The following is a 13,319-nucleotide window of genomic DNA, read 5'->3' as shown; positions in this document are numbered from 1 at the left end:
ACATCTTAAATATTGTTCCAATATGCCATTAGTTTTTTCAGCCCCCCCCCCCCCGTTTGTTTGGGGGTGGTGTGAAGAGGACAGTACCTGGGTGGACCCTAATAGATTTTTAAAAGCCCGCCAAAATTTGGAGGTGAATTGGACATCTCTCTCTGAGATAATCGGATGGGGAGCTCCATGAAGGCAATAAATATGGACTAAAAACATTTTTGCTAATGCTTTGGCTGTTGGGATCTTCTGGCAGTGTATGAAATGGACCTGTTTTGAAAAGAGGTCCGTTACAACCCAAATAACTCTGTTTCCCGTGCTGTCAGGCAGCTCCACTATAAAATCCATAGAAATCTCTCTCCATGGTGCTGAAGGATTTGCCACAGTTTGTAAGAATCTTGGGGACTTTTCCTTGTCATCTTTTTGCAGCTGTGCAGGTGGGGCAGCTAGCCACGTAGCTCTCAATGTCTTTTTTAAGGGATGGCCACCAGAATTGCCTTTTGATTAGGTGTAGCGTTTTCACAAATCCAAAATGTCCAGCATGGTTTCATAAGCTCCAATCTTTGGCTAGCAGGGACGTAAAGTTTGTTTTCAACTCAGGCTAAACACACAAAATGTTTTTGTGTGCCTAGAACCAGTCGTCCTTAAGTAGTGCCTCCTTAAATTTTGAGACCATTGCATTGTCGGCAAGCGGTTCTTTTTTGGCTTGTGCTCGAGTAACTACTCTGGCGGCTAGCTGGTGTGTTTGGAGCATAGGTTTAACAATTTCCATCTTTTTACTGTTGTATTGAGGTTTCCTGGACAGGGCATGAGCTAAGAAGTTTTTTCCTCTTGGGAGATATTTGAGGGTAAAATTAAAACATTTAAAGTATTGTGCCCAACGTACTTGTTTGGGGGAAAGTTCAGGTCTTCAGAGATTCTATGTTTTTATTATCAGTCCAGACTTCAAAGGGTATTTTGTTCCCTTCTAAGAATTGTCTCCACGTGAAAGGGCCCATCATACTGCATAAGCCTCTTTCTCCCATATGGCCCCATCTTTTCTCGGTTTCTGTCAATTTCTTGGATGTGTATGCACATGGTTGCAACTGGCCCTGTTCATTGTTTTGAAGTAGGACCACTCCTACTGCCACATCACTGGCGTCTGCTTGGATGACAACAGAAGAAGAAAAAGAAAAAAATCAGCTGCAAAAAATAAAAAATGAGAGATAAAAATCCAAACAGCCAAAAAGAAAAATTTTTCTTCTGACTCTTCCAGTCTTAATCCAAATTCTTATCAATCTAGTTCTTTTTAGTCAAATGGCAAAAAGGCATATTAAAAAAAAAAGTCCCACAAAAGAAATAGAAAAATAAAACACAGAATAGAATGCCTTTCACTTATCCACCAGTAGGGTGGATTTGATTTAAATCAAACTGATCACGATTTAAATCATCATCATCAGTCAGTAAGGCTTGATTTAAATCATAGTTTTCTACATAAAGACTAATTCTTGCTGGTATAACTTTAATATGCAAGTAGATGAAGATTTTTAGAATAACAACTTTTCATATTAGTTTTCTTATCCCCCGTTTAATAGGTTAATCATTCATATTTGGACAACTTTTCTGTTGTACTTAGGAAGGAGAAAAATAATCATTACCTTAATAATAACAATTTAAATAGATTTATTCAACTGAAACAATAACATTACAGCATATGTTATTTGCTTAAACAAACATCCATGTTTGTTTAATTTGGCTAAACAAAATATATATATTTGTTTAATTTGGCTAAACAAAATGTATATATTTTAAGAAACTTAGACTGTCAGCCCAGCCTACACATGAAAAACTTAAATACTGTCCTCTGTAGCTCACTCGTCATCTACATCTTCTTTGTTCATAATCTGGAAAAGAAAAACAAGCTTTCCTGCTTTATCGGGTCCCAAACAATTTCTCAGTTTAGAATGAATGAGTCCAAAGGAAGAGAATATTCTTTCAACGCCTGCAGAAGAAGCTACTGCTGTTAAAAGTGAAATCATTACTTGAACAGTCTCTAAATCCAAGTGCTTAAGTGACTTCCACCAGTTCACTGGTGTGACTTTCTTTAAAATATCTTCAGCAAACATATATTTCTTATGGTTCCCCCTTAGCTTTGAAGTTTATTATAGTTGGCATTACAGATGGATGATTGCTGGATACCCATGTCATAGCTAACTCCTCTTCCTCAGCACTTAGGTTTTGACCCTGATACTGGATATTGACAATATTTGCCAAAAAATGAGCTGGAGACAGTACTTGTCCCATTCATTTTTTTAATGCTTGTAATTTAATTCTGTCCATGTGTAGTTCTGTTTTTAAGTGTTCACTCAGTTCCTTCCAAATTTCAACAGCATCAGCAATAAAACAGCTATTTTTCTGTATTTTGTTTAAAGCTTCAGAGATGGGTTTCAGGATGCTCAGCATATGTTCAACATTTCTCTTAAACCCAATGTTGAGGATTTTGGCCGTGACAGTGCCATCTATTTTATCTCGATTTTCTTCACAAACTGTCATCAGACTAGGCCAGTTCTTGATATACTGCTCAAAACAGTCCACCACAGAGTTCCATCTAACATCTTGTGGGAGCGTTAGCTTGGTTCCACCCATCCTTTTCAGAGCTGCTGCAGCAAAATGATTGTTATGGAAGTATTTAGCAATTTCAACAATATTAGTCTTTATTTCTGGAATACTTAAGTCTTTGGCTAAGAGGTGCAGCAAATGAGCACTGCAACCATATGTTATTAGCTTTGTATTCCCTTCCTGCTCTTCTAAATTTCTTCTCATCTTGGATACATTTGCAGCATTGTTTGTGACCAAACTGCGACTAGACATTTGAATTTTTGTTCACATGTTATTATAGCTTTTACTGCCACTTCTTGTAAGTATTCTGCTGTGTGTGCATTTCCTGACGTATCAATTGTTTCTGCAAGGAAGACTTTCCCTTCTTCTGTTGTTATACAAACACATACAATAGGATCATTGTGGACATTACTCCACCCATCAATACTTAGGTTAACAATTCTACCCTCCAGAGCTGTTGCACATTGCTCCATTTCTCTGTCATACACTTTATCCAGCAGTTTCCCTGCAACATCTGCTCTGCTGGGTGGACTGTATCCTGGTCTCAGTGACTGAACCATATTAATGAAATGTGGGTTCTCAGTCAGACAGAAGAGTTCGTTGCATAAACAAACTGGGCAATTTTTTCATCAATTAACTCTTTTTCTAATCTGCTAGTTTTTATCACAAACTTATCTATGGTGGTTCGAGGAGGGAAGGGTTTTTTCTTTCTTTTAGATGATAGTGATATGTGGCTGTGGGTGTCTGATGATGATGATGCTAATGAAGCGCTATCCTGGATGGATAACTCTGAAACTGTAGAACAGGAGGATAGTGATCTTGAAGGTGGATAGTTTCCAGAATCCATGAATTCCCCTAAACAAAAAAGTCAATGCTGTTATTTTATTGTTTATACAATTTCTGCTTATTGTACACAGCACTGCCCCAAAAGGAATATTTGCTTTTCTTCATAACTGTACCAAATGACAGTAACATGCAGTAATAATAAGAAATATAATTTTGCTCAAACATGACAGTTCAAGGCAGTCTTTAGAAATATGATTCAATAAAAATGTTTACCAACCTGAAGATCCTGCCTGTTCAAATGTGTTTCTTTGGTCATCTTCATCACAGCACTTCTCATGATGTTGCCTCATTCGGGCCACCAGACCTTGCATTTCTTTGTTGCAGTGTTTGCAGTTTGCACGCATGCCTGCCTTACCGATAGGTAAAGGAACTTCATTAAAATATTGCCAAACTGGGTCTCTTTTACGGCCTGCTGCCATTATAGGTTTTTTCCTCCAAGGAAAGAATGTGATAAACCTCAGGTCATACACACAAAAAGATCCAAAGACTTGACTGTCTGTGGCTGTGCAGTATTGTGCTCAGAAAGTTTCACTTTCATTTTGTACTGCTTGTCTGCTTGCCCCTTCCTCCTCACACTTAGTTTCACTTTCTTCTTGTGCAGATCTATTCCACTCCAAACAATCAGAAAAATATTGTTTCTATTCTATTCTATTCTATTCACTGAACTTCTTGAAACTTAGCACTGAAGGGGTTGATTCTATATTCATAGGTTTGTAGAACAATAGGATTAAGGTCTTTTTCTCAACTCGAACAGAGTTATAACATTTTTGCTGTGAAGAAGAGGCATGTGATCTCTGCTGAGTCAAATTCAGTTTTGAGAACTGCAAAAGTAAACCAAGCATCTGTGATAATATCTTGTAGGCAGAGAAACTGCCCAATAATCTTACAAAAACCTCTGGAAGAGCATGACATTGTGAATGGATTAATGGAATTTATTTACCAAAAAAATTAAACATACACAGCCTTATTCTACATAATTAAAAAACTAATCTTTATTTCATGATGGAATAACCTTTGGATGGTAATATATTTTCCTCAAAAAGCATTTTATTTAAAAAAGTCCGATTTAAATCAAAAAAATCCGATTTAAATCAAAAAAATCTGATTTTTTTGATTTTTTTAAAAAAATCATTGATTTTTAACCACCCTGTCCACCAGCAAAGCTCAAAACAAAGTACTTCAAAGCATTCACAAGTTCTTCCTCTTTCGTTGCAGCTGCCCCAGCTTCCTAGTGACTTCTATGGTCGCTTTTCTGCTGTCTGGTTTGAGGAGCGTCTTCTGGTTCAGCCAGGGAGTTTGCAGTCCCCCTGTGCTGACCAGTCCGTGATCCTCTTATCTGTCGTTCCTAAAGGATGATTTAGGTCACTTGGGATATTGACAGGACTTCAAGAGATCTCAAAAAACCCATCGTACCGCCGCGAGGCTGACCACGCCTCCCCTTCTTTCTTGATCTATTGACAATCAATTTTTTGTGCAGCAGCAACCACAGCCTCCCCAGACACTGTTCAGAGAGGTATACTGTTTTCCTTCACCATAAATCTCCCATTTAAGAAGGGCCCACAAGTTCTCAATAAGGTTTAGGTCAGGTGAGGAAGAGGACCATGTCATTATTCTTTCATCTTTAAGACCTTTACTGGCTAGCCACGCAGTGGAGTACTTGATGCTGCGATGAAGTATAAAAATCATGGTCTTCTTGAAAGACGCTGACCTTTTCCTGTACCACTGCTTGAAGAAAGTGTCTTCTAAAAACTGGCAGTAGTTTTGGGAGTTGATTTTGAGTCCATTTTCAACCCAAAAAGGTCCAACTAGCCCATCTGTAAAAATACCAGCCCATATCAGTACCCCACCTCCACCTTGCTGGCATCTGAGTCGAAGTGGGACTCTGTGCCCGTTACTGATCCAAACACGGGCCCATCCATCTGGTCCATCACTTCATCTCATCAGTCCATAAAATCTGTCATCAGATATTTCTTGGCCCAGTCTTGCCATTTCAACTTATGTGTCTTCTTCAGTGTTGGTCGGGTTTCAGCCTTCCTTACTTTGGCCATGTCTCTGAGCACTGAACACCTTGTACCTCTGGGCTCTCCAGGTAAGTTGCAATTCTAGAATATGACAGCGCTGGAAGATAATTGGTTCCTGGTAATTTCACGTTTGATTCTTCTCAAATCTTTGGCAGTTAACGTGCATCTTTTTTTCTCAACATGCTTCTTGCGATCCTGCTGACTATTTGCAATAAAATGTTTGATGGTTCTGTGATCACGACCCAATATCTTAGCAATTTCAAAAGTGCTGCATTCCTTTGACTTTTTACAATTTTTTATTTTTCATTTAAATCTCTTTTTTGGCCCATTTTGCCTGAGGAAAAGAAGCTGCCTAATAAGTATGCACACCTTGATATAGGGTGTTGATCTCATTAGGCCACACCCTCCCTCATTACACAAATACACCTTATATGCTTATATCAGGGGTGAAATGCTCCCGGTTCAGACCAGCTCAGGCAAGTAGGTAGCGATGGCAGCGGGCAGTTCGGAGAACCAGTAGCAAAAATCCCTGACCCCGCTCCCCCATGCCCAGCTGAGCCGCACGATCATCAGAGCCAATTTTTCCTTTTAAATGGCTCTGACCAGCCGATCCCAACTGAGTTGTCTGCTAATCAGGCAACTCAGCTTGGATTGCCAGAGCCATGTAAAAGAAAAAAAGTTTCTTTTTTTCTCCCCCCACCCCCCAGCTTGCTTACCTTAGCTGCTGGTCGCAACGCTGTAATACCTGCAATCCATTATGCAATGCAAGCAACTGAATCTCCCTGCCTGCAATCAAGCTCATCGGTGAGCAGCTCTTTCTGCCTGCCTGCCTTCTTGCCTAGACTTGTGGACTTCAACTCCCAGCAAAGCTGGCTGAGGAATCCTGGGAGTTGAAGTCTACAAGTCTTAAAGTTGCCAAGGTTGGAGACCCCTGTTGTATTGGGTAAGTTTTTTCCCCCTTTGGGAGCTTTAAAAAAAATAGTTAATTGGGGTTTTTTTTAGTTGTTCTTTTTTTAGACCTAGCCATTTAAAGTTTAGGAAGTTTTAAATTTAGTTGTTTTTATATAAAAATAAAAATAAATAAAAATAAAATAATATTTGTGCAGCTTTCTGAGATTTAGTGTGTTTCTGTAGTGTTTCACTCTAACTATACAAATACACTAAATCTCACAAAGCTGTATGTGGAATTTTGTGTGTGTAAAGTGTGAAAGTTGGTTTTTTGGGCTTTTTGTGGCTGTGAGGTTCCTGCTTGTTGCGGGGCCATTTTGGGTCTAGCACAGCTGCTTTTACATTGTGGGTGAGCCAGTTGTGTTGTGTTGTGTTTTGTAGGTTAAAAAAGGGCAAAGACATTGACTTGGTCACGCCCACCCAGTCACCTTATCACCAAGCCACACCCACTAATTAAGCCACGCCCACAGAACCAGTAGCAAAAAATTTTAGATTTCACCCCTGGCTTATATCCACTAAGCATTCAAGTTAATACAGCATGGGGGTAGGAAAATATGCATAAAAATGATATGATCAAAATACTCACTTACTTAATAATTGTGTACACAGTGTACATCTGGTATCCTACCATACAAATGGAGCAGGAAAGAGCCTAGTCAGGTTAGAAACTCTTGTTCCTGATTTGCATTCACGCACTGTATTAAGGCTATTGCTTAGTCTATTAAATAAGTCAGTTAGAGTAATGATTCTCTACCTGGGGCCATATGGCCCCCTTGGGATGTTTCAAGTAGGCCACAGGTGAAAAGTATGTAAGAGGGGGACCCATCATAGGAAAGGGAATCAAAGAAAAGCAGAATGTATTATACTGCAAACACTTTATTGTAAATAAAAACATATATTCTATTTACAATCTCAAGACAAGTATGAAGGGCAAATGACATGGGTTTTGTAGTTTGTTACCTAGCATAGTTACTTTGTATTTTAATTTGATTTATTTTCTCTCTTTTAAAATGATGTTCAGGTTTATTAGCTTTTAACATTCCTAAACTGATAAACAACCTGGAAAGGAGCTTCAGATAAGAAAATGTTTTTAGTACAAATTGGGGTCTGGTTTATCTCTTTTGTGAACTCCAAAAAACATTTTTCCTTACTATTACACCCCTTCTGATGTCAGACCTCATTTTAATGAACATGTGTGATATTATGGAATGCAAATATGTAACATGTCTGACTACATGTAACTGACTTCCTATACAAAGGGGAGGTTACTTTTATCCTATCCAATCTTGCATTTTCTTTGTTGTGTTAACTATAAAAAGGAGTGAAACATGGGGCTTGGAGTTCTCTCTTCTTTTTTCATAGAGAGACCCCACTTTATCAGAGTACCCTAATAAACTGCTTTTAAATGATCTTCCTCTTCAGTTGCTTATTGGGAAGGTAAACTGAGGCAGAACTTAGGACTAGATTTGGCTTTCAGTGGCAAGCTTTTTCATCAGTTAATGGAACCTGGAAAAGGGAGATGCACAGTAGAAAAGTTACAATTGGGCACGGGTGAAAACTGGGTGAGAAACATGCAATATTTCTTAATTTTGGCAATTTTAGATGTGTGGACTACAACTCCCAGAATTGCCCAGCTAGGGAAGCCTGCTGGCTGGAGAATTCTAGGAGTTGAAGTCCACTCATCTTAAAGTTGCCAAGGTTGAGAAACACTTGGTACATGAAAATAGAGGAAGGAATAATCTATGGAATATTTTTTTTTGAAAAAAAAAAACCTTCTAACATCCACCTCGAAACTGTCCACACCAAGCCAATCGCGGCCCCAGCCGGGCCTTGCTTTCCTTCTCTTTTCTTATGAAAGCCCCAATAGGCAAAGTGTCCCGGCCCGCTTGGGTGGCGACGGGATGCAACCAAGCCCAGACCTGGTGCCGACAGTGGCAGGAGAACGGAGCCGCTTTGCGCGCGCTAATTCAAGGCGCCCACCCGGGATCGCCTGCAACCCACGCACTTGGGCAAGGGCTATCCCAGGGGGCTCCAACCGCAGGGAAAGGGGTGCCTGCGAGCGGTGGCCATTGCCGACACTTCCCGTCCCCGGGATACTCACCGGTCTTGAGGCGGCCGTACCTTGCAGCAGGCGGGAGAGGGCGGCCAGCATCTTGCGCATGGAGTGTGCCGGATCCCCACCGGCCGCAGGCTTCTGGAGCAAGGCCGGAGACGGAGTCTCCTTCAGGATTCGGCGTCTTGCCCTTCTTCGCCGCTGCCGGGCAGACGAGCTCTTTGCCCAGAGTGACAGCCGAGTGGCTCTCGCTTGCCCCCCTGCGGATCCCGAGAGCCGACCGTCGCCCTCCCCGGCGTGGTTGCTGCGCTTGCCTTCGACACGTGGGGGCAACAGTGCGAATGTGCAACGCTTCCCTTTTCTTCGCGTTTAAATGTGTGGCCAGCGAGCCTAGGAGGAAAACGCCGCTTCTAGCGGCGTTTCAGAATCGGATCGCACGATTCTGCTTCGTGTTTCAGGTATTTCTCGTATCTCCACGCAGCTAATAAGTAGCCAGAAGGCGTATTGTTCCTTGCTTCGGGGAGACGAGGATAAACGTCCTTTTTGCACCGTTGCAGGATGTAGATACACTAACCATGTGGTTATTTAGTTGTAGCCTTATTTTGGTTGCTTTTTAAAGAAAAGCCTGGAGGCTTTATCTTTGCTGGTGATGCATTAGGTTACAATGGAGTTCAGCTCAGCAGAATAACAAAAGCTGAGTTAGGTAACACTCTGTGTATGCTCTAATTCTTTCAGTACAATAGCATGCAAGAAGAGCAATAAAATAAGCTTTGCAGAAATTTGCTTCAAACCTGACTCACTTTCATTGTTGCCTACATCAACTTCCAGCTTGCATTTTGTCAAACAGAAAAAGGAGGGGGCTTGGTAAATTCCTAGGGAGGGGGGAGTGCAGAAGATGCATGAGAATCTTCTGCCACCAGAGAGGAGATACTCACCAAGGCCAAATTCTCAGAGTTACCAGCTGGTGCAGACTGTTTCCCAAAAAAAAAGTACTGACTGCAATTGGTGGACAATGAACTGTAGTGGCCCAGGAGTGAAAAAGAGCTTTTCCCCAGTGGTGGGATTCAAATAATTTAACAACTGGTTCTCTGCCCTAATGACCAGCTGGGTAGGCGAGGCTAGGTGGTCATGTGATGGGTGGGCGTGCCCAATTTACCAGTCCATTTTGCCTTTGTCTTTCCTAAGCCGTACTTACTCAACCTAAGGCAGGGATGGCAAACCTTTTAGAGACCGAGTGCCGAAACTGCAACCCAAAACCCATTTATTTATCGTGAAGTACCAACACAGCAATTTAACCTGAATAATGAGGTTTTAGTTTAGAAAAAACAACTCATATGTGATTAATGTCTTGTCTCTGAAAAAAACCCACAATAGCAGAGATTTCAATGAATCAAACAACTTTTTATTGAAAGGTAAAAGTTTGCATTTGGCATGCTTTTGAGTAATGTGACTTTTGCTGTTGTATGCACGCTGATAATTTTTCCAACCTTGGCTCATACTTTGTAAGTTTGAGATCAACACATGCAGCACTCACGCCTGGAGAGCGGTTGGAGATCCTCCTGGACGGAATCTGACTGAACACAGTTAAGAACCCATATTAGGTCTTATCTTGTGGCGATGGAAGCGGCGAAACGTCATTATTTTGCCGCTCTCATTGCATCTGCAGAAAACCGCCCAGCAGCCCTGTTTAGAGTGACCCACTCTCTTCTCAATCATGAAGCGAGGGAGGACCCCTTGCAGGGCAGAGCTGAAGATTTTGTACAGTTTCTGCAAGATAAAATCGCTCAGATCTGGACTGGGTTGGACTCTGACTGGGCAGAGTCTATCGAGAAGGCAAGAGCTTGTCTTGTAACATCTGGGTTGAGTTTGAGCCTGTTTCAGTGGATGAAGTGGACAGGATTATGGGTCGGCTGGGTGCCTCCACGTGTTTATTGGACCCTTGTCTCTCCTGGCTTGTTTCTGCAGCCAGAGAGGTGACTGGAGACTGGATTCAAGCGGTTGTCAACGCTTCATTAAAGGAACGGGTCTTCCCCGTCACACTTAAAGAGGCGGTGGTTCGATCCCTCCTTAAGAAGCTCACCCTGGATCCAGACTCCCTTAACAACTATCGTCCAGTCTCCAACCTTCGCTTTATAGCAAAGGTTGTTGAGTCCGTGGTGGCACAGCAGTTCCCTCAGTTCCTGGAGGAAACTGACTACCTGGACCCGTACCAATCAGGTTTCAGGTGCGGTTACAGCACAGAAACGGCATTGGTCGCCCTAGTGAATGATCTCTGGCGGGCCCGGGATGGGGGTTGCTCCTCCATCCTGGTCCTTCTTGACCTCTCAGCAGCTTTTGATACCATCAACCATGGTATCCTACTGCAGCGACTCGGGATTGGGGGTAGGAGGCACCGTTTTATGGTGGTTCTCCTCCTACCTCTCGGGTCGCTCGCAGTTTGAATGGACAGGGGGGACAGAGATCCTCCCCGAGGCCCCTCACATGTGGGGTGCCTCAGGGGTCGGTTCTCTCCCCCTTGCTCTTTAACATCTATATGAAGCCACTGGGTTGGACTACTGTAACACCCTCTACATGGGGTTGCCCTTGGGATGCACCCAGAGGCTACAGCTAGTCCAGAATGCGGCCACACGGGTTATTACAGGGGCTTCTTGTTACTCCTGTGTGACACCTCTCCTGCGCGAGCTGCACTGGCTGCCGGTGGTCCTTCGGGTCCGTTTCAAGGTGCTGGTGCTCACCTATAAAGCCCTACATGGCTTAGACCTGGGGTACTTGCAGGATCATCTCCTACCATCATCCCATTGTCCTGTGTGCTCCCAGAGAGCGGGCCTCCTCAGGGTGCCGTTAGACAGACAATGTCGTCTGGCGGCCCCCAGAGGGAAAGCGTTCTCTGTGGGAGCGCCGACCCTCTGGAATGGGTTGCCCACCGGGCTTAGGACAGCCCCTGACCTCCTCTCCTTCTGCCGCGGAACTGAAGACGTGGCTCTTTCATCAAATGGGCCGATCCGTTGGGGTATTTTTACATTGAAATAATTTTAATTAATTTTTAATTGGATTTTAATTTTTATGTAATTTTCAAATTTGTTGAATATTTTCTTTGTAATCCGCTCTGAGTCCTTCAGGAGAAGGGCAGCATATAAATTACATAAATAAATAAAAAATAAATCTGCTAGTCCAGGAGTGTCAAACTCAATTTCAATGATGGCTGCATCAGGATTGTGGTTGACTTTGGGGGGCATGGTGGGTGTGGCCATGGTGGGCGTAGCTAGCTCCCACTGCAACTGTGCTCGGTCTCCTTGGCCAGGTTGCTCGTGTGTGCAGGAGGGCAACGTATGTGGGTCAGAAGGAGGCCCACTCCCTCTCCTTATGAGGAGACCTAGCTTTGTAACCAAAGCATCCTCAGTGATTGGATGGGAGACCACCAGGAGAGATCAGGAGGAGGGGACAAGGGCAAAAGGCAGCAGGGTTGCTGGTGATCAAGTGCCAAGGCAGACTCTTTTGCTAGTAGTTTGTGGCCACTTAAAAGACTGAGAACAAACCAGGCTCAGTTGATCCCATGCTTGCCTTTCATGGGGGCGTCCACAGACTACACTACAGCAAAACTGTCAAAATGATGGCTCTGATAGTTGATCAGAGCTCCTCTGTTTTTTATGTATAACAGCATCCGCATTTAAGAACAGAAGTAAATTAGTTGCTTTTCTATTAATACATAATCCTTAAAAGAGCTCTCCTGTATGGCCCCTACCATGGTCTAATTCAGACTGGAAATATAGCAAAGGAAACTATTTTTCCCCACTTGCTTTGTCCTGTTTTCCCCACTGGAAATAGCTGTTTGCAAGACACAAGGAGGGGATACTTTCCTAAGAGCTCACAATTCAAGAATACCAATGTGCACATGAGGATGGGGAAGGGGATGGGGAAGGCCATGGGGGGGGACCTAGTGATAGAACAGGCACTCAAGGCCTCCCCAACCCACTAAGATACCTCATGCTTCTCCTTCCCTTCCTGCCACAAGGACTCACTCACCTTGCAAACATCTGTCTCCTCTCTTGTGTCTCTGTTTCTTTGCCTTTGAGGAAGGGAGAGGAGAGTTGGCTAGGAAATGCTTTTCATGCCGAGAATGGATGCTCCTGGGTGCTGTAATATCACACAGATTTTTTTAAAAAAATTGATTTATATGCCGCCCTTCTCCGGAGACTCAGGGAGGCTTACAATGCATTAAGCAATAGCCTTCATACTTTTGTATATGTCAGATGTAAATGCCTTATTCTGTAATGTGTAAATAATATATGAACGGGGTATCGGGGGTTAACTTATTCTTCACTGCTTAATGTATTCATGATTCATCACTCCCACATCTAGCTCCACCCATTGTATATATAAGGAGCTGTTTGTCCCCACTTGCTTGCTTCTACCTATGAATATTCAGCGAATATAGAATGCCTATTGTAAATAAAAGGAGATATATTTAAACCTTTAACTCTTACTAAATTTATTGAGTCTGATCCTGAAAAATATTGCAACAAGCTGGTAGCAGAGGATGGTTAATTGACTCAATAAAAAAATTAAAAATGTCTAAAAAAGATAGGCCCAACACCAGGGCATACAGCAAAGAAATAGAAACAGAACAAGAAATAATCAACGAATCCACAAATGCGATTTCGAGAGAATCTGAAGAATACACCACTGAAGACGAAGAAATAATAGATGAAAATGATGATGAGGAGGAAATCGAAATAGAGAATAACGAACTCAGGTCAGAAATATTAAAACTATTGAAGAGCCAGAAGAACGATGAAAGCCTCATCGCGAACCTCCAAGATATGCTGAAGAACAGCGGAGCAGCGAGAGAGAAGCACATCACTAAA

At 42.5% G+C, this 13,319-nt stretch overlaps 1 protein-coding gene across 2 annotated transcripts in view; it reads right to left on the bottom strand.

Moving 5' to 3' along the window:
- The window catches only part of PDHA1 (pyruvate dehydrogenase E1 subunit alpha 1), a 42,244-nt gene extending 33,574 nt beyond the window's left edge, over window positions 1-8,670 (bottom strand). For both annotated transcript variants that reach the window (XM_070943873.1, XM_070943874.1), the window contains exon 1: window positions 8,503-8,670. In XM_070943873.1, coding sequence (XP_070799974.1) covers window positions 8,503-8,562 — 60 coding nt within the window. In that variant the 5' untranslated portion in view covers window positions 8,563-8,670. The remainder of the gene's footprint in view (window positions 1-8,502) is intronic.
- Between the last annotated feature and the right edge of the window lie 4,649 nt (window positions 8,671-13,319).

Source organism: Pituophis catenifer, unplaced genomic scaffold, assembly GCF_029215685.1.
Source record: "Pituophis catenifer annectens isolate HBS135680 unplaced genomic scaffold, rPitCat1.0.hap2 SCAF_4, whole genome shotgun sequence".
Classification (NCBI taxonomy): Eukaryota; Metazoa; Chordata; class Lepidosauria; order Squamata; family Colubridae; genus Pituophis; species Pituophis catenifer.
Note: the sequence above shows the minus strand (reverse complement) of the source record. Positions and strands in the feature narration are given on the sequence as shown.